General features: G+C 33.1%; 1 protein-coding gene across 1 annotated transcript; it reads left to right on the top strand.

The window, feature by feature from the left end:
* Positions 1–11,499: 11,499 nt before the first annotated feature.
* Positions 11,500–19,796, top strand: LOC148283171 (uncharacterized). The gene is made up of 3 exons (XM_088223924.1): positions 11,500–12,634; positions 13,493–13,636; positions 19,687–19,796. Exons 1-3 carry the CDS (start codon positions 11,500–11,502, stop codon positions 19,794–19,796), a joined length of 1,389 nt encoding a protein of 462 aa, XP_088080050.1.
* The last annotated feature ends 1,014 nt before the right edge of the window (positions 19,797–20,810 follow it).

Here is a 20,810-nt window from a genome sequence, read left to right on the forward strand (position 1 = left end):
ATACGTATAAATTTTCAGGCGTTGCCCAGTATGTAGGTAAAATAATTTAATTAGATGAATCTCACCCGCATAAATAAAAGTTTCAGCTTTTCAACTTCACAAACATCAACATACGAGTAATTGAAGGAGTATTGATGTTTAAATATGGGCAGAATGGTGAATGTTACACAGTGTGTAAAATGGCCACTCAAACAAGCCAATGACCGGTCATAAGCCCTGTAGATGCCTATACTTTCAAATTACTCTAAGAATGTTCTTTATTTTTTATGTATTATGTTAATATTAACAGTTCCCCAGGGAGTTGATTCCAGTCCTTGTCTACAAAAATTTGGACAAACTCAGAATATTGTTTTCTTTATTTGATTTATCTACGCCAAATAAACTTTTCTACATATTGTTAATTTTTATTTATTTATTTACAGACTAACTAAGTGCATTAAGTTACAATAAAATGTGACATATTTTTTTAATACTACACGATAAAATTAAATTAAAAAGATATTATTTGAAGCTTCTTTATTTGGAGAATAGCATTTCAAACTATATTTCTTAAGGAACATTTTCCTTTGGTAGTATGCAGTTGACATATAACACCAGTTGACAATCCAATGTTAGTGGCGCCTCGCTCGGAGCATGTATCAACTTTTGGCATAATTCATTTTTAGAAGGAATCGGAGCGGACGATGGCGGTCACGTGGCGGTGCTGTGTTAACATTTTTGTTAAAATATTATTGGAAATAGATCTTTTGAATGTCACTGTTTTGTTTTTTTGCACTTTTGCGTATATGTGTTGTATTAAAATGATGGAAACTACACGTATTAAACATATTTCGCAAAGTTATTGATTGTTGGTTAAGTTTAATTAGTAAATTATTGGTAGCAATTATTTCAATTAAAAATAAGTTGGTATTCCGTATTCTACTGTCAGTAGCCAAAGCGAAGAGTTGATGTTGTATTTACCCAAAACCACAGAAAAAGAAACAAGGTATATTCAAATGGGATTTTTATTATTATTTAATTAAAATCTATAATCTACTTTCATTATCTATTAAAACAATTAGTAACGAGAAAATGTTCAAAGAGGCTAAAATAAATGGATAATGGAGCTAGGTAGAAGATTGTCTCATTTGCGCAAACTAATATTGAATAAACTGCTGCACAAATGCTTATGTTATGTTTTTGTTATTTCAGTGTGCGTTTTGTAATATAGATACGAGTAATATGTATATATGTACATAAATTAATTATAAACATAAAAAAGTTGTGTTCAAAACTGTCTAAACATTTTGTTAATTATCTCTGTTTATTAAGTTAGTCTGCTTTGTTTATTCTCAAATGTAAAAATATTTTTAAAAAAGTATACTGTTAAGTGTCCTCGGCACGGGTAACCCCAGTGAGGTCGAATTATTTTTATAATTAATTATAGTTTATAATGAAAAAAATATGAATAAATAAATTAATATACTTTATTACTTATATATACAAACATGCAGGTACAAATTATAAAAAAAACAGCTTACTTATAAAAAGCGTCACCGTTTGCCACTGCTGCATCGCAACTCCAATTCAGCGTATCGAAATACAAAAATTCAAAGATAATCAGTGTTACGCTTCAGGTACCAGTTCAAGGACAGATAAATGCTGCAATATTTAACCATTTTTAACACAAAAAATTCCCTTCGAACCTGCCAGGAATCGAACCCGGGGCCTCAAGCATGGTAAATGAATGCACCAACCACGTATATCCCCTCCTTATTTCCTTTCAGAATAATTACCTGACAATACCTATTGAGTCTAAAAATACTTTATCATGGTTCCGGTTCTATTTCATACACAAAGATGTATTATTTATCCGCCTGGACACAAAAAAATATATTAAACTCGTTTTTTGTCTAAAAAATGAATTAATTTGAAATGTAAAACGGAAATACGTTTGCAAATTATTTCATTAAAAAATGAGAGAGAAAAAGACAAATAAAATGCATTTATTTTATTGCATACTCGCTTTAGTGCGGTAGGCATGAACCAATTTTAACATATAAACATTGCATACATATTCATATGCCAATAAATTTCGTTGCACAAATATTCATGAGTACTACACACTCGTGTACATAGCGATAAACATAGATACGTGCTTATAAAGGGTACCTTTGAGTACCTTTGCTTTTGCATGATATGGTCATATGTCGGTATAATATTATAATGTAAGTATTCTTGTAGTATTATGCACATTTACACATGAATCGGGTTGTGGTCCCGTGGCTAATGTTGCGGACTCACGGATCATTTTCTTTTAGTCGTTAATAACTGTATTAGGAAATGGAAAACAAGTTGTGTCAGAACAATTATTTCAACTTACGTGATCTATAAATATAATACTTTTTTGAGTAACTATGTTTAAAAATAAATATTATAAGCATAAGACTATCGATATCAAACGTCCTATACATCAAACGGCTCTTCGGAATAATAATAGTCCTGAGAGAAATTGCAATCTCCAGCAGACACGTACTGCGCGCTCAAAGGCACTGCACAAAGACTGGATCATTCAATATGAGTTTAACCGCAAATCCACACAGGCTGCGAGTTTTATTGTATGGCCTGAGCTTCGGTTAACTTTGACTAGATATTGTAGCACCGCACGGTTCGGTCTCCTAGCTCATACAATCGGGAAGGAAAATGTGAATTCTTCAGATTCCCCACAGGTTTACACTCCAAATGTTCCGCTCGTGAGATATTCCTTAGAAAATGAGAAAGGTCTTGCCTGATTAGTTCTCAAACGAAAGGTGGCGTTTACAGTTCTCGCTCCCAAATGCATCACCAGTTTTCTTTAACCTTTTTTGCAAACTCATTCTTAGAAAATTACAATCAATAGGGTATTTTCATAAACTGGGGATATGATTTTTAATGTATTCAGTATTTAAAGAATATTTTTACGATTGGAACCATATTACTATCAAAATCTGAAACGAATGTTTTCATTTATAATTTCCTATTTAAAGTTTGATAGAAATAAAACGGCCCGTAACTGGCCAAAAGGGTTGATGACGTCACGCGTGACTTAAATATCCTACGTTCACTCAAATCCTATACTGAGATACTCCGACGCGGGCGGCTTGTGGCTTTTTATTTGTTTTTATAGTTAAACTTCGTCTTTTCTTTTGTTTTCATTTATAAACATCCATAGCATTATGACTGAAATTGTTTTTTTACAAGGAAAATTCGATAACTTGCCCAAAATAGATATAATCATGATGGGTATTTTTTTCTCATCCAATACAAACTTTTTAAGTTCCGAGTATAGAAATGTAAGGTAAGCAAATATATAATGTTTGCTTCCAGAATGTATTCATTTAAATAGTTGTATTATTTGCATGTACTATAAATATATTGTTTCGCGTACATTTAATGCAAAAGGGAAGTAACGTGACTTTGACACAACATATTCCATAAAATACCATTGCTTGTAAACATCTCTGTTGCTCGAGTGCGTGTTAATGCCTTTTTTTATTAAATGTGATTTACTTATTAATATATCAGCTAGGGTAAATTACGGAGACAATGCCATAGATTACATTCAAGTAAAACGGACGGGTGATATTTGAATGGTAAAAGGTCGAGTCACCCCAGCAGAACATAAAGTTAGAACCAAATCGTACTCGGTGACGTTGATTTGCGATGAAGTCTAGGAAATAATAGATTCCTGCAAGTGTGAAGACTGTCCAGCATCTCAAGGTCAGTTGCCATTTTGTAAATGCAATAAATTTCACAAATAAATTAAGTAGGTTTTCATACAGCAATTTTTTAGTAATTTTATTTTTTATTCATATAGAAAACCAACAGTTCCACAAATTAAACTAAGTAACATAAGTACAGAAATATAATACAAATATAAACAATAACGTTCAAAGAATAAACTAATTTGGTATTGTAGTACCTGTCAAGCTTTATAAGTGCTAATTTCAGTACCTACTGTTAGTAAATGTTTATAGTCTACAGTCTACATCATAAAATATAGTATTTTGTACTGAACAAGACCTACGGAAAAAAAATAGTGGTTTGTTTTTTTTAACATCTCGTTTCATAACGTTCAAATGCGTTCAACCATTTTTTCTGCATTTTTTCATTAGGTACTAGGAATAGCCAAAAAAGCTTTATTTTGCGTCTTCACCGTAGTGTTTGTGCACATCGAAACTAAACAGTACTTGTATCTTATAACTAAAGACATTTTATGCGCGTTAATTAGTTAAAATAGTGTAAAACAACCGATTACAACTAAAACAACACGTAGGCCATACAAATTCGTATGAATTTGTTTGAACGGTCAGTCAAATTCGTAACGCGTGACGTCACAAGCCCATACGGCATCCGAATGTTCGTTTTGGCGCCAATTCAAAGTATACGTTTTTAAACCGCTCTGAAAAAATAACGCGTGGACATAAAAAAATAAAAACTGTACAGTTACCATCGTAATTTTTTTTTCTATTTTTTTGGAAAATAAAAAAAAAACTTGAAAATACCCTATTAGATCAAGAACTAATCAGATACAGATACAAATAAAGTTTGATATATAACAATTAAGTTAGTGTTTTAAAGTTGTCAATGTATATATATTTGTATTTTTAACAAAAGGTAAAAAAGTATTAATTATATTGGATTGTGTTACACAATGAGTTATTACGGAAGCTTTATTTTAAAATAAAATAAAATTTTTAAAAAAAGGGAAAAAAAGTCATCTTCTAACTTAATTTTATGATTTATTGTAAAAAATTATGAATATACAAAAGTTTAATAATCAATTTATTTGTGACTTGGAAGTGCCAAAATTTAATTATCACAAGCACAACCCGTCATTATAAATAATTATTAAAACACTTCTCATATTAAAAAACAGTTTTGTTTAAAGTGAACATACATTTATTCATAAATATGTAATTTACAAAATGATAAAAATATCAAACCTTGTACGAATGTTTGGATTGTTGCATTCTACTCTAAAATTGCGTCTCAAAATGAATAGATAAATAAATTCAATATTCAACAAAAGAGATAGATAAATTCAATATTATTAATTATGTACTAAAAGACGCATTCTTTTGAAACAGCAGGTATATAAAATAAAAAAGAATAGTAGAAATAAATAAAAAATATAAACAAAAGAAAATTAAACAAAGAAATAATAAAATGGTTTTAACTAATACTAATATTCTATTTAAATTACAGCAAACGTATAAGTTAATAATATCTATGGTATTTACACGTATTTAAAATAAATAAAAAATAGCAATTCCACAAAAAGTATAAGATGCGCATCAAAATTGCATAAAAAAAAAGATTTTTAAAAAAAAACTTTAACAATTAGGTTATATCGACGTAAAAAAATTATTTAAAAACGTTTAAAAATAAATAACTGATGCATCAAAAATATGTTTTCCATATAATAAATAGCTTTATCAGATTATTGAATATTCAGTTTATGTCTTGAATTTTCTTGATCTTTTCGACATTTACTTAAGTTATTTTTTTTAGTAAAAATAGTTAAAGTCTATTCCCCAACAAATATATATTTTTTAATCGGTATGTATAATTTTCATCATACTCTCATATTGAGAAACTGCATTAAGTCAACAGTCTTTATATATTTTTAATTGTTTGTAAATATAGTTACAAGATATTAATTACTAATTTAAAGCTTGAAAAAAAAGAAATATAGAAAATTGTGGGAGAAATAGTGCTTTGAAATAATAAAAAAAGTTTTCAATGAGATTATCTCGGAACTTGTTTTAATGACTTAATTTATTATTTCAGTAAAGTCTCGATATAAATTAAAATCCTGAAAAAGGAAATCTAGTAGAGATAAATCCGCTGCAAAATGTAGTTTTTAGCGCGTTCACCTACCATGCTTGAGTTCCTGGGTTCGATACCTGACAGGATGGACGTGAAATATTCGTTTTAAAACATGGTTTTACACCACAAATAATATTGTTTCAGGACTGGCACCTGAAACGTAAGATATTAATACTTCTTTCCATGAAATAAACATTATCAAGATCTATGTCCCATGCACCACTGAGTGTGAATAGGTCAATGATGGTAATGATAAAACAAAAGTGGTTCAAGTGGCCACTTCACAGACTCACCATTTTTCCTATCTTAAAACAATGCAAAATGAATTTTTTTTTTTTTTTCTCAAAGTTCAAGACCATTATTTGTTTTTCCCATCCATGGTTATGCCAACGAGTATTATTATATTACTTTTTTTATATGAGGAACAGAGACACAGTTTAAAGCGACACAATCAGGAACGACCCATGCCTGTAAACTTGCCCCAACTCGCTAGAAAATCCGTGTTTAGTTGGGGCTAAATAAATATGAACTTCTTAAGAGGAAACACCGTCGGAATTTCTTTTTTACAAACGTATTCTATTTTTTTCTTTTTTATTTACTATAGATATTTACCATTGGCGTGTTTTTATTGTTTTTTTTTTTTGATAAATTGTTTCTAATGAGTGCTAGGATCATCAAAAAATGTATAAAAGCGCTCAGTTTTATTTCTTTTCTTTAGATGTATGGTATAAAAATATAATTAATAATTTTGAAAAACAGAAAAGGTACTAGCACAGAAAATTTTACCCTTTTACATTTTCTAAATAAAAATGCAAATTTGGTTCAGTTTCAGGGTAAAGAAAACGGGAAAACGTAACGACGACTTTGTCGATTTTAGTTAGGCATAATCAGTCAAACATGCAGTTGTTTTATTCTTAAAGCATTGGGGAGACATTTGTGAGAAAGTAACAAAAAATCTATGTTCAAATACCTATTCGTAAAAATTATCTTAGAAAGTAAAAAAAAGTTCTCAGATTTTCACGGCCTTTCATATATACAGAAGATGTTTTCTATTAATCTTTTAAGGCAATGTTTGTATTTTTACTAAAAACATATTCCACGAAGTATCCATTTAAAATCTTTAAAAACAATGCATTTGATAATAAAATAAAATAACATTGAGTAATTTAAAGTTGATTTGATTTGGAAATTGCATTTTATCGTAAATGTCGCGTCAGTTCATATTTTTTTCGATTCACTCGGTCCAATTTAAAATGATAGACAGTTTAATAAGAGTTTGTGTGTTTTATAATGTTGCGGTAAAATAAGTTCAATACGAATCTACATTTAATAAATTTACAAAGCAAATGGAAAGCATAAATCGAAATTTATTTATCGTTTTTCTTTTGATTTGGAAAATGAATTGAGGAAATTACATAATAAAGTATAAATACACAGGTTTCAGCACATGTCACGCATCATCATCAGCAGGTTAGTGGAGTTACGCAACCTTCTTTTCCCAATAATACAGTCTACTATCAAAATTTTCCTCTTCCTAGAAAGAGGTATTCTTCACATCTCGTCCACTTCTCAACACCCGGAGTGTGTATATTGTCTACTTCCGCTAACGCACGATTCACCAGTACAAAGCGTTGTCTATCGCGCTCAAATCACGGTTTTAAAACATATGGAGATTTTCATACAAATTCGGGTTAAAAGATTGTGCAATATGTACGGTCACAGTTGCGCATGCGTCGACAAGATTAAAAAATCGCCCGGTTGAGTCAATCTCGCTAGATCTTGTGGCGCCAGTATTAAATATAATGTACGAGTGTAATGTTAAAATAGATCTCGGTTTATTTGTATTACATATTTTTAAAATCAATTACTTATTTAATTCCACATATTTTAACTTGGTAGTACACTGCACTTATGGACATACTAAAGAACGGCATCTGATTAGGATATCACTTTATCCCTAACATGAAAGTCAATGGAAAAGACTTTGTCAAGTACCATAATATTATCATACCCTATTCTGTCTTAAATTGTAAACCAAGGATAAAAAAGTACAGGTGATGAATTTCAGTTGCCGAATTTCGAGAAGGAATTCGTAGCAAGAATGGCGAAATAAAAAATGGATAATAATATTCGATAGGCGTTTACGAAGATGGTGCAATGATGTATGGGTTTTGTTTCATAATTATTTAGCAGAGTTGTCCGTTCGTTACATTGTTCCAGAAGTGATCCGTCATTACTGTCAACATTACGAAAATTCCAAACCGCAAATGGCAGTAATTTAATTATTAAATTAAAAAACTGGATATTTTAATGAAGAACTTCAGCCCTATGAGAAATTGGATACAAAAAAATGATTCTTTGAATAAAAATTAAAGCATTAAATTGTACGGCAAAGTTTCTTAAAAATGTAAGAAAAAAAGAATAAAAAAATATTTTAATAAAAACGAACTACTTTGAACGACGCCACTAGTTGAATCAATGAATGATAAGAGAGCTGTAAAGGTTTCCGGTTTGATTACCGTCATCGAACCAATGGGTAGAACTGACCGACAATAAGCGGAAGAGAACGTCACACGCGGACTATTTTTAATTATACGAAACTTAAAAAATCAAAACCTTAACAATACGACATATAATTGTTTTTTTTTAATTGTCTTAGTTTTAAAGTCTATCAAATTATTTTTTGTTTTTTTAAAGTGTCCGATTTGACCGCAATCGAAGTGCATGTTCGATTGAAAGTTTCGCCGCTCGCTCCGCCTTATCGCCGCCTCAGCTAAGTTTGGAGAAAACAAGGAAATCAACTAAAAAGGTCAGTCCATTCACTCTATTTCCTTGCATCCATTTGCGCTGTGACATTTGCAAAATTTTATATACCTACTGCCGAGAACCAGCTCACGCATCGCCATTTTTGGTCCTTCGAGCCGGATGTTCTAAATTTATTCATTACCCGCATTTTTCGGTTAGTAGGTAAAACGCATTTATTATTTCTTTTTGTAAATCGCATTATATATTAATTTCAAAATGAATAAGGAAAAGGACGATAGATTGTTTCAGCGACGAATGGATCGTCTTCAGAAAAAACTCGAAGTATATTTTACACGCGCGCAAAATATATATGATTCCATGAATAATGTAGATCATGATGGCATTAAAAAATTCTTAACTAACGCTTCGACCATCGACTTGATAAGAACTGCTTTTTTATCTGCTGTAGAAGAGCAAAACGAATTAATAACGTCAAACTCTGATGGGCCAGAACATAACTATAATGTAGTTTTATCATTTGAAGAATTATATGCAGAAATAAAATATACGTTTCAAAAATTAAGTTTATCGCAAAAACAAGCTGAGAAAAATAACGCAATCGAGGACGCTCCTCATAAAAATAATATTTTACTCCCGCGTTTAGAGTTATGTGCGTTTGACGGTGAACCCGGTAATTGGCCGATCTTTTATGAAAATTTTAGAACAATGATTCACGAAAATAATAATCTAACAGATGGAGAAAAAATACAATATTTGTACGGAAAATTAATTGGAAAGGCAAAAGGTATTTGTCAAGGAATCATGCCAAGCTCGCAAAATTATGAAGTTCTTTGGAATTCATTGGTTAATAAGTACAACGACCAACGTGTTCTTGCCGCTACTTATTTTGACCAGATTTTAAATATACCCGCGGTCAATAATTCCTCAATATTAAGTTTAGAAAATTTTATTGACACTTTTTCTTCCACAACGGCTGCGCTAAAACAATTAATATTAGATAGTCTCGAGGAATTTATGTTTATTCATATAGCTTGCAAGAAATTAAGTATGGACACGGTTAAATCTTTCGAATTATCGATTAGAAACGAAATAGCACCTAGTTCGTCAGAATTCATAGAATTTATTCGCGATCAATGTCGCATTATGCAACGGGCGCAGACAAGTGTAGGTACGTCCTTAATAGTTAATGCAAATACCCGTAAGTACGCAAGTACGTCAGGTGAATCGCAATTTAAACGCAGCAATAATAATTCGCAAATAAAACCAAACCCACAGTACAATAACAAAAATATTGTCAAAACATTTGTTAATAATATACCTATTAATAATAAATGTTTAATGTGCGGTGATATGAATCATATTCATTTATATCAGTGTGCAAAATTCACCGCCATAACGGCGCGTGAACGCTATAACTTTGTAAAACTCAAGAAATTATGTATTAATTGTTTGAGTCAGATGCACGTCATTTTGAACTGTAAATCAAAGAGCAGGTGCAAGATTTGCTCTCGCGCTCATCATACAAGTCTGCATTTTGACACAAATAACGCTAACTCTTCCGCGGATTCGAACTGTGTGATATCACGAAATAGTTTTAACAATACGCAAATTAGTGAAAATGCCGGAACATCGCCGGACAATAACTCAAATGCATCAAGAGCGGTCGCACTGTGTGCCGTAGGCTCTCGAGGCATGAATGAATCAACCGTATTATTAGGAACCGCATGTTGTGACGTCATTGACGCGTTCGGGAAAAAGCACACGATTAGGGCTTTATTCGATAGCGCTTCGCAGAGAGACATAATAACCACAGGTTGTTGTGAGTTACTAAAACTAAAAGTAAGTACTTCACAAAACAAATTCGTTTCCGGTATTGGTGACGTAGTCAATCCTATTGAAGGCATTACTTCGCTGATTATTCAGTCTCGAATAGACGAATCGGTGAAATTTAAAATTTCGCCTATTGTTGTCAAACAAATAACAGAAGAGATACCTTACACTAACGTAAATATCGCAGATTTCGAGTACTTAAAAAATATTCGCCTCGCAGATGAATATTTTGACAAACCTGCAAAAATCGACTTGATTATCGGGGCAGATTTATTTACACGGGTTTTATGCAATAAAACCATTTCGCGCGCTTTAGGTGAACCGGTAGCTTTAGAAACTTTATTCGGCTTTTTGATTATGGGACAGGCTCCCATACACACCGCAATAGATAACAATCGCGCATATTTTACGGTAACTGAATCATTCGAAAATCGCATGAATCGATTTTTCGAATTAGAAGATGTTCCGAACGCGTCCACGCAAACAATTGACGAATTGGAATGCGAACAAATTTATAAGAATACAACTACCCGCGACGAAACCGGTCGGTACACAGTTGTATTACCCTTTAAATCCGAATCGAGTCTCCTTGGCGATTCGCTCAAGTTAGCCGAAAGGAGATTCTATTCTTTAGAACGCAAGCTTTTATCTAATCCATCTATAAAAATGGAATACGATAAAATCTTTAAAGAATATTTAAGGGAAGATTATTTAACACCTATAGAGCTAAATTTGAAAACACGCTCTAGTATTCAATATGTAGCACCACATCACGCAGTGGTACGCGAAGATAAAACAACGACGAAGGTTCGCGCTGTAATGGACGCTAGCATGTGTACCACGTCCGGAAAATCATTAAATGATATTTTGCATACCGGAAAAAATTTACAGAATGATTTATTTCAAATCATTTTACACTTTCGTTTGTTTCCGATAGCTTTGAGCGCGGACATCCGTAAAATGTATTCGCAAATATTAGTCGACAAAAATCATCGATGTTACCAGAGAATATTATATCGCTTCGATGTAAATGCACCGCTTCAATTATACGAAATGACACGCGTCCCGTTTGGTCTAAGGTGCAGGCCATATCTCGCCATGCGCACGATTCGTCAGCTGGCTCGAGATGAGCGGGAACGCGCTCCTCTCGCAGCCCAAGTCGCGGAGAGAGATTTGTATATGGACGACTTAGCTACGAGCTGTCTAAATGAGAGCGAGGCTATCGAACTCTCAAATCAACTGATTAGGTTATTTCTTTTTGGGGGTTTCGAATTGGTGAAATTCTCTAGTAATTCGCCACAAGTGATGAAAAGCATACCTCAAGCTTATCGCATTTCTGAAACGGTGGAATTCAGCTCAGAAGACTATTGTAAAATTCTGGGGTTACAATGGCTACCCGCTAGTGATGTTTTCACCTTCAGCGTCAACAACAAAACTCGCAAATGCACAAAAAGAAATATTTTATCCACGATCGCTCGTTTTTGGGATTTGATGGGTTTTGTTGCGCCGGTGACTCTTATGTCTAAATTAATTATGAAATACCTTTGGGAAAACAGAGTTGACTGGGATGATAGTCCTCCTGAAAACATAATTTCCATATGGGAAAACTTTGAATCTGAACTTCCGCTCCTTCAAAATATTCAATTGTCACGACATGTAGGCGTTACACAGGACTCTATTATCTCCGTTGTAGGATTCGCAGACGCCAGTGAAAAGGCATACGGTGCTGTAGTTTACATTCACGCTTACAACCCCTCAGACAATCAGATCCGAATAAGTTTAGTTTGCGCAAAATCTAGAGTTGCTCCATGTCGTAATATATCGTTAGCGAGGCTGGAGTTATCTGGAATTTTAATTTTGTCAAAATTAATGCGTGTAGTTATCGATACATACGCACCCCGCTGCAAAATTAATCATGTTTATGCGTTTTCCGACAGTACCGTAGCTCTGTCCTGGGTCCACTCGCATCCGTCTCGTTGGCAGACATTTATTGCAAATCGGGTTACTATAATCCAAGATAATATAGCTCCATGTAAGTTTTACCATATATCTGGAAAAGACAATCCCGCAGATTGTTTATCTCGGGGCCTGACTCCTGCTCAATTAATTGACCATCCGCTTTGGTTCAAAGGTCCTAGCTTTGCACGCTTACCGGTAGAAGAATGGCCGGTAAATGAGTTCGATCCAAGTACAGTTGAAAATCCGCCCGAAATGAAAACTAAAGTGATGACGTTTTCCGCTAATCTACCTAAACAAACATTATTATGTTCGCTCGCTTCGCGCATTTCTTCATGGCCTAAATTACTTAGAATCGTAATTTATATATTTCGCTTTATTAAAAAATTACCCGCCGAATTTGAAATTTCTCATATGCAATTCGCGGAAATTGCTATTATCAAAGATTTTCAGTATTTGCATTTCTCGGAAGAAATCAAAAAGGCACTAGGAAGTAGAAAATGGTCGCCCGCTTTCCGCAAATTAAATGCTTTTATCGATACGAATGGATTGATAAGAGTAGGTGGTAGGCTGGGAAAATCAGACTTGCCCTACGATAGCCGGCATCCGATTATTTTACCTAGTCGAGGTCACATTGTCGATCTTCTGATTGATTATTATCATCGTAAATACCTACACACAGGCCCGCAATTACTTATATCGCTTTTACGACAAAATTATTGGATTTTATCAGCGCGTAACATAGTACGCAAACGTGTGCAATTATGTAATATTTGTTTTAAGTCAAATCCAAAATCGCAATTTCCGCTAATGGCAGACTTACCCGCCTGTCGAGTAAATGAGGCCAAGGCCTTTTCCCATTGCGGGGTAGACTACGCCGGTCCTTTAAGTATCGTACCTTGGAGGAAAAGAGGTGTACGCAGTGTAAAATCATACTTATGCTTGTTTGTATGTCTAATCACTAAGGCAGTTCATATTGAACTAGCCTCCGATCTAAGCACGGAGTCGTTTATAAACGCATTCAAACGATTTTTATCGCGACGTGGACCAGTAAAGGTTATGTATTCTGACTGTGGAACCAATTTCATAGGAGCAAAGTCTCATCTCGATTCTGTCTACACTCTACTGGAGTCTCGGGACTTTAATAATAAATTCGCGACAGAATTACGAGAAAATCAGATAGATTGGAAATTCAATCCACCGTCCGCCCCTCACTTTGGAGGAATTTGGGAGAGTAACGTCCGATGTGTCAAACTCCATCTCAATAGGGTGGTCGGAAAACAACTACTTACATTTGAAGAAATGTCGACAGTACTTGCACAAATTGAATCAATTTTAAATTCAAGACCGCTTTCTTGTTTAAGTTCCGATCCTTCGGAACCTTTGGCTTTAACCCCAGCGCACTTTCTTACGCTGACTCCTCTCAAGTCATTACCCGCTGAAAACACTTTCCCTAAGGAAATAAATCTCTTACATCGAAAACGATATGTCGATCATTTAGTTCAATCGTTTTGGAAAAGATGGAAAATAGAGTATCTAAATACTCTTCAAGCGCGTCAAAAATGGAACACAGACTCAGATTCCATTCGGAAAGGCACTGTAGTTCTACTTAAATCAGATAATAGTCCACCATTCATTTGGCCGCTTGGGATAATCGAAGACATTTTTCCTGGAAGTGACGGTGTAGTTAGAGTAGTAAATGTCCGAACAAAAACAGGCATATATAGGCGTCCTGTCGTAAAGGTTTGCCCTTTGCCTAATCAATAAAACATTAAAAATACAGTCCACTTACTTATAATTAATTTAAAAATTTAGTTAGTTTTCGCTCTTTATGTTAATTTAGCTTGTTGTCATTACAACATAGTTAGGATTATTTGAATGCGTCCTTTCGTCGCTCAAACGCTCTATCACCTGCCTAATCAGGTGTTAATCTAAAAATGGAAAAGATATTCCATGATATGTTTATATGTAATTTATAGTTTGTTTTTTTTCTTTCCTTATCGCGTATATAAACATACAGTTTTTTTTGTTGTTGTTTTTTTTGAAAGGACTGCGTTCTGTCAAGCTGGGGGGCATGGTTAGGCCGATTGAAAATGTGTCACAGCGTAAATAAATTCCTATGCCTGTCTCCTTTTCTCTCGCCCACTTGAATCCTGTCCCTTTTGCACCTTTATAGTTCTAATAACTATTGAGTTGATGATTTTGCCACCTGGGGTCAGTGTCCGATTTGACCGCAATCGAAGTGCATGTTCGATTGAAAGTTTCGCCGCTCGCTCCGCCTTATCGCCGCCTCAGCTAAGTTTGGAGAAAACAAGGAAATCAACTAAAAAGGTCAGTCCATTCACTCCATTTCCTTGCATCCATTTGCGCTGTGACATTTGCAAAATTTTATATACCTACTGCCGAGAACCAGCTCACGCATCGCCACCCACTAAACTTCCTCCTTCATGCTTTCGGGTAAATACGTTTGTAACTATAATCCGATTTCACACCAGTCGTACAAATCCACACAATACGGTAAAATTACGGTGGATTGATTTTTGCTGAATTAGATTTTATTCTAAATTTCTAAACATTAAAAACAAATTGATTTGATGAAAACGTTAGATGTGAAATCTCTTGCGCGTGTTTGCGCAAGCGTGAGGGATTTTGGATTTAAACCACGATATAAAATGTGAAATAAAATAAAAAACAATTTTGTAGCAAAAACATAAAAAAATTTGCATCTCAATGTGATAGAAGAAGTGAATTTTGATAAAAGCGTAACGTCAGTTTTGAGTTTATCCACATTTTTTCTGACAGCAGATTATTTGTTTTAATCTAAAATTCAAAATGGCGCCAGCGTCGATATATTTTAGCTATGTTTTTTTACATGTTTGCCAAGCCAAAAATTAATGAAATAGCCATTTCGTCGTTTTTATATAAGAAAAAGCGTTATGGATCACCTCATTTCCACATGGCGATGGCGTCAGAAAATATTTAAAAAAATATAATTGAGGTAAAAAAGAAACCATTATGGACACAAGTCTAATTGGCGTTATGTCAAAAAGATGATTTCCAATGGTTGAGATACTGATTCAAACAAACTCAATCTTTATCCGGTTCCATGGATTTACAAATTCCTGGGCAGCATCTGATGGCAGCCCCTATTTTCAACCAGTTTTGTTTCAGGTTACGCCAAAAACCATAGACCAAGAAAATGATTCGTTATACTCCGTACCATAAAAAAATACGACTTCAATTTATTTATCACAGTGTGTTTTTAAAAAAAAAACTTGATTTAAAAAAATGCATCACAATAATTACAATCAGCTTGATAGCGCTAATTAACGAAGTTATATACAAACACATTATGTAGGTCATGTATTACAAAGCATTCGATGACGTTGCTTTTAACTTGAATTGGAAAATGGGAAATTTAATACCAAAATGTTTCCTTACGCGAAGTAAAATTAGAATATTTAATAGCATCGCGTAGTTTCTCAAAAATGTTTGAGAAAAATTATAAAATTTATTTCAATAAAAACGGACTACTTCGAACTACGTCACAAGTTCTTTCGAATCAACCAATAATAGTGTTGTAATAATTTCCAATTTTTGGGAAGCTTACTCACGAATAAAGAGAATTTACCGACGAGAACTTGTGATGTCACACGGGCGGAGTAATTTTAAAATGACAAAACATTAATAGCGTTGATAATTAAAACACATAACATTATATATATATATATATATAACTAACTAACTAACTAACCATCACGCCATTTCCCCAGAGGGGTAGGCAGAGAGGATATAACGCCACACCACTCTGTCCTGGCACACTTCCTTTGCTTCCTTCACATTCATACATCTTCTCATGCACGCACGTCGATTATTCCGACTTTTCACATGACCACTTTCAAGAATTTGTTGTACTTGATCATGCCATGTCTTTCTCGGCCTTCCTCGACTTCTACAACCAGACACATTCGCATCATAAATCTTTTTAGCCGTTCTTTCATCATTCATTCGCTCCACATGACCGAACCATCGCAAAAGACCTTTCTTAATTTTGTCGATAATGCTTAACTCAGCCTATATATATATATATATATATATTTAGTTTAGTTTGATATTGACATACAAAACTTACTTATTGTTTGCTGCTTGAGATCTCTGAAATAGCGTTTATTAATTGTGTACAACTAGCACATTTATATATTTAAAAAAATATTGTAATCCATGTTTTAACACAGTATTTATGGCGAGATAATTTCTTTCGCGTGTCCATTAATTTCACGCTAAATATTATTTCCACAAAATCATTAAACAAGGGAATAGATTAATGAATCTTTTATCAAGCCAAATGTGAGTAGTTGCATGAACTTTCGTTAGTAAGAAAGTTTTTGACCGATTTAGGTACGAAGATTTTCGCGATCTGAGAGTTGTCACTTGTCAGTCTGAAACCGGACATCTGGCAACCCTACGCTGAATTTGGTTTTCCCCAGTGCCCTATGCGCCATCAGATACAGGTAGGGGTTAAATGGTAATTGTAATATTCTAACATAAATATTTACATTATATTTTGTTAAACTTTTATTGAATCATCAAACAAACCGACAGACATTATAACTTAACCCTGAAGTAAAGTAACTTTGCCTAGGGGTTAATTCAAATGGTTTAACTCTGGCTATAACTGATTTTAAAACGTAACGTTTCACCGTCTAATACTTTCTTTTTTCTGCAAAGATTTCTATGAAAAAATATCATGTTACGGTTGGTAATTTTGTTTTGCCGGCGGGCGTATTCCAAACATTTTATTTAAAACGTATTTTCTCGGAAAAATATTTAAATGGTAAAAGGCTTTTTTTTCTTCTTTAATTCCTACCCCGTAAGTCACAAAACCGTAAATAATAATAATAGGGAAATTTCACGATTTGTTTTTACAATTTTATATAATAAAGGGTCCATGAAATACTGCCAAGTAAAAAAAAATATTTTGCTACTCATTTGTTTCATAAAAAATATATTTTGATTTATAAATTAGAATTCACGTGTACGTCACGATTAGATTAAATTTAAAACTTTTTTTATGACTGTTTAAATTTAAATAGAACATTGTCACGAATCTTGACGTCACACTTGTCAAAGTCAAACATGTCGGGTTTTTGTGTGACATTTTTTTTTAATTTGTTTTAAAAGTTATGGATGAAAACATTTCTCCACAAAATTCATATTGATTTTGAAAATACAATAAATATTCTGAATCCATTTCATATATTTTATTGGTATTTGTAGTATGTCATATTTACCTATTAAAATTAAAATAAAAGTAAAAGAGTACAGTCAAAATTTTGTACACGTATAATATAATTAATATTTATTATTTTGTTTTAGATAATTTGGTATTTAAAAAAATATTAAGAAAATAGACGTCAAAAATATATTTAATTGCACCAAATAAATAAATAATTTCAATTTTTTATCCAATAAACAAAAATTCCAAATTTAAAGTACCTGTTAAAATTAAGATCTTTAAACGTTAGTAAAAATAAGAAAGAAACAAAAGAAAAGGTTATAAAGAAAATAATAAAAATGTGTTCAAATAAAACCGAGTTTCTTAAATGAATGTTTTACGTAAATAATATGTCAGAATAGAAACGTTGATAGTTGATACGTGAAATTTCCCCATTCAGCAGTTTGTATAGTTAGCAGGCCGTATCCTACTTACTACTAACATTATAACGTAAACCTACCTGTCTAATCAGGCAAGTTAATTGTAAGCCATCATGCAAATAGTGGAACGTTTGCACGGAAACATAGAACATGAAGTAAATTAATATGAAATGACTCCACGCGGGAATCTAACGTAGCGCACCTAATGTAAATTTGATGGAGTAACGCGATTTTGTGTTTGACTTCGCAAATCCCAAACTGATTTGATAGAAGGCTCTAAAAATGAAATATTTCACCTTAAAACGGGTGAATTCTATCTCGTTATAATACTATGCAATAGGAAAGATCATTTTTCTTATTCAAACGCGTCCAGTCAGGAATATTGAATTAGGAAAAAATATATCATTATATATATCATTTATTTAATTGTTTATTTCATACTTTTTATCGTAAACACTTGAAAAACTTATTTTTCATTGAAATCGGTTTTTAATTTATTTACTTTTAAACTCATATTGATTTAAGAAATTTCTATCTACCTTCCCAAACCGTTCGAATTGAGAGAATAAGTTATACATTAATATTATAAGTAGTGCATGAAAATACAAAAATTAATTATAAAAGTTATTTTGAAAAAACCGTCTACTTTTCTCACTGTTTAATTATTTAAAAAAATTAAGGTTTTAGATATAAAATTGCTAAATAAAAAGAATATTTTGGTTTAAATACATAAATATAAAATAAATAGTAGTATTTCTAGGTCTCTAAACGTAAGTGTACGCGACCTAGAACAGGTGGTAATATCTTAATTCCTAAATCAAAAACAACTACTGCCCAACATCGTTATACTTAGAGAGGAATATTTATCTTTAATGAAATAAACACAGATAACAAAAAAGAACACATAGTGTACAAATAAAAAGTAAATCCGATACGCAGATGATACTGTATTTTTATCAGATAGTGTGGAAAGCCTGCGGCTATTATTGGACAAAGTTCGTACAGCTAGTTGGAATAAAGGGCTAGAAATAAATATTTCCAAGACTAAATGTACGGTTATTCGAAAAAAACCTCAAACTTTCCCAATGATTTTAAAACTTGGAACGCAAATTATTGAGCAAGTCCATCAATATAAATATTTAGGATACTGGCTTAATGATAAATGGGATCACTCACAAGATATCAGAGTCAGAATGGAGATGGCGCGAGACTGGATGACTTTTTCAAGATGAGTGACCTTCCTTGCATTACAGACTATAATTTAGACCTCCGAATTGTACGATGTTACATTTTCTCAGTACTTTTTTACGACACGGCGTCGAAACGAGGACACTCACCCAACGCACTTAAAAAAAAATCGAAGTCTTTAGAATGAGATGCTACAGGAGGATATTAAATCTCTTGGGTAGACAGAGTCCGAAACGATGACGTTCTCCGACTGATGGAAAAAAATAAAGAGGTACTGAAGACCATAAAGAACAGAAAACTTGTGTACTTTGGGCAAGTGATAAGAGGCGAAAAATATAACATTTTAAAAGTCATTCCACAGGGAAGGATTGAAAGAAGACGCAGTGCAGGAAGACGGTGCATTTTTTGGCTAAAGAACTTGTGTGACTGGTTCCATTGCAGCACTCAGCACTCAGTCATTGTTCAAGGCAGCTGCCAACAAAGTGAGAATTGCTACGATGATATCCAACCTCCATCGGGAGAGGAACGATAAAAAGAAGAAGAAGAATTAAATTTCTACAATTCAATATGATTATAGGAGGGGGTAAAAAAAAAGGGAATGAAGGAGAAGAAAGAAAAAAATCATCTAACGTTATTATAAATCCAAAGTATTTGAACTGTTAGACTTTTGGAATAGGTGTGTTCTTAATATATATATTTATCGGGGTCAGTATTATCATTGAAAATACACGGCATGTACTTCGTTTTTGTTCTACTTATTACAAGTCCGTTATTTTCCAAGCCAGTGACCCTGGTAAATCCTCAACTAGGTAGTTCGTTTTAAACCATAAATTATGGTTAAGAAAGATAAAGTTTTTTTGATGGAAAATAAGTATTTGCCTTCTCATGATTTACCCAGATATTTTTATTTTAGGGGCTATTTCCAAAGAGTTATTGATTGCTCACTATTAAAAAATGAGAATCAAGTTGTGGTAGAGAAGGGTTTGAACCTTGGCCCTCTAATTTGTGAGTCCACAATACTAGCCACGGGACAACAACCCGGTCCTTAATATTTGAAATACATATATTAAAACAGAGATTTAAATAATTTTTGAGAATAGTATTTTATGAGAAATAATAAAACGTTGTTAATATTTTGTAATACTTCATTATAAAGAACGTAATTTCATTGTTTTGCTTACATAATTATTTTACAAAAGACTTGTGATTTATTTGCAACGATTTATTTGGATATAAAAGGGTTTACGTACTCCATTACGGGCTATTTTAAAAAGATTTTCACTTTTTTTATCTCAATTCGTTTAAAACTCTAAGCTTCTCGGCCTTTCCAGTACCGGCGTATCCCGATTTGTTTCTACATTACATCTGTGTGTTTCAAGAACACGCCATCAGGAGTCACGGAGCGGTCCCATATTTGCCTTGTTCTAGCATGTTCGTTTCTAATCAGGATTGCTTAATTAAAAAACTATGTGGTCACAATTAAACTCCCACGGGATGGACCCAACTCAATGTCAGGGAGGAGATCATTCGCTCGGATCGAGTGGCGCTCGGGGATCGGGAATTCT

This window comes from Micrasema longulum, unplaced genomic scaffold (assembly GCF_059751315.1).
Source record: "Micrasema longulum isolate JH-2025_06_02 unplaced genomic scaffold, ASM5975131v1 h1tg000256l, whole genome shotgun sequence".
NCBI classification, from domain to species: domain Eukaryota; kingdom Metazoa; phylum Arthropoda; class Insecta; order Trichoptera; family Brachycentridae; genus Micrasema; species Micrasema longulum.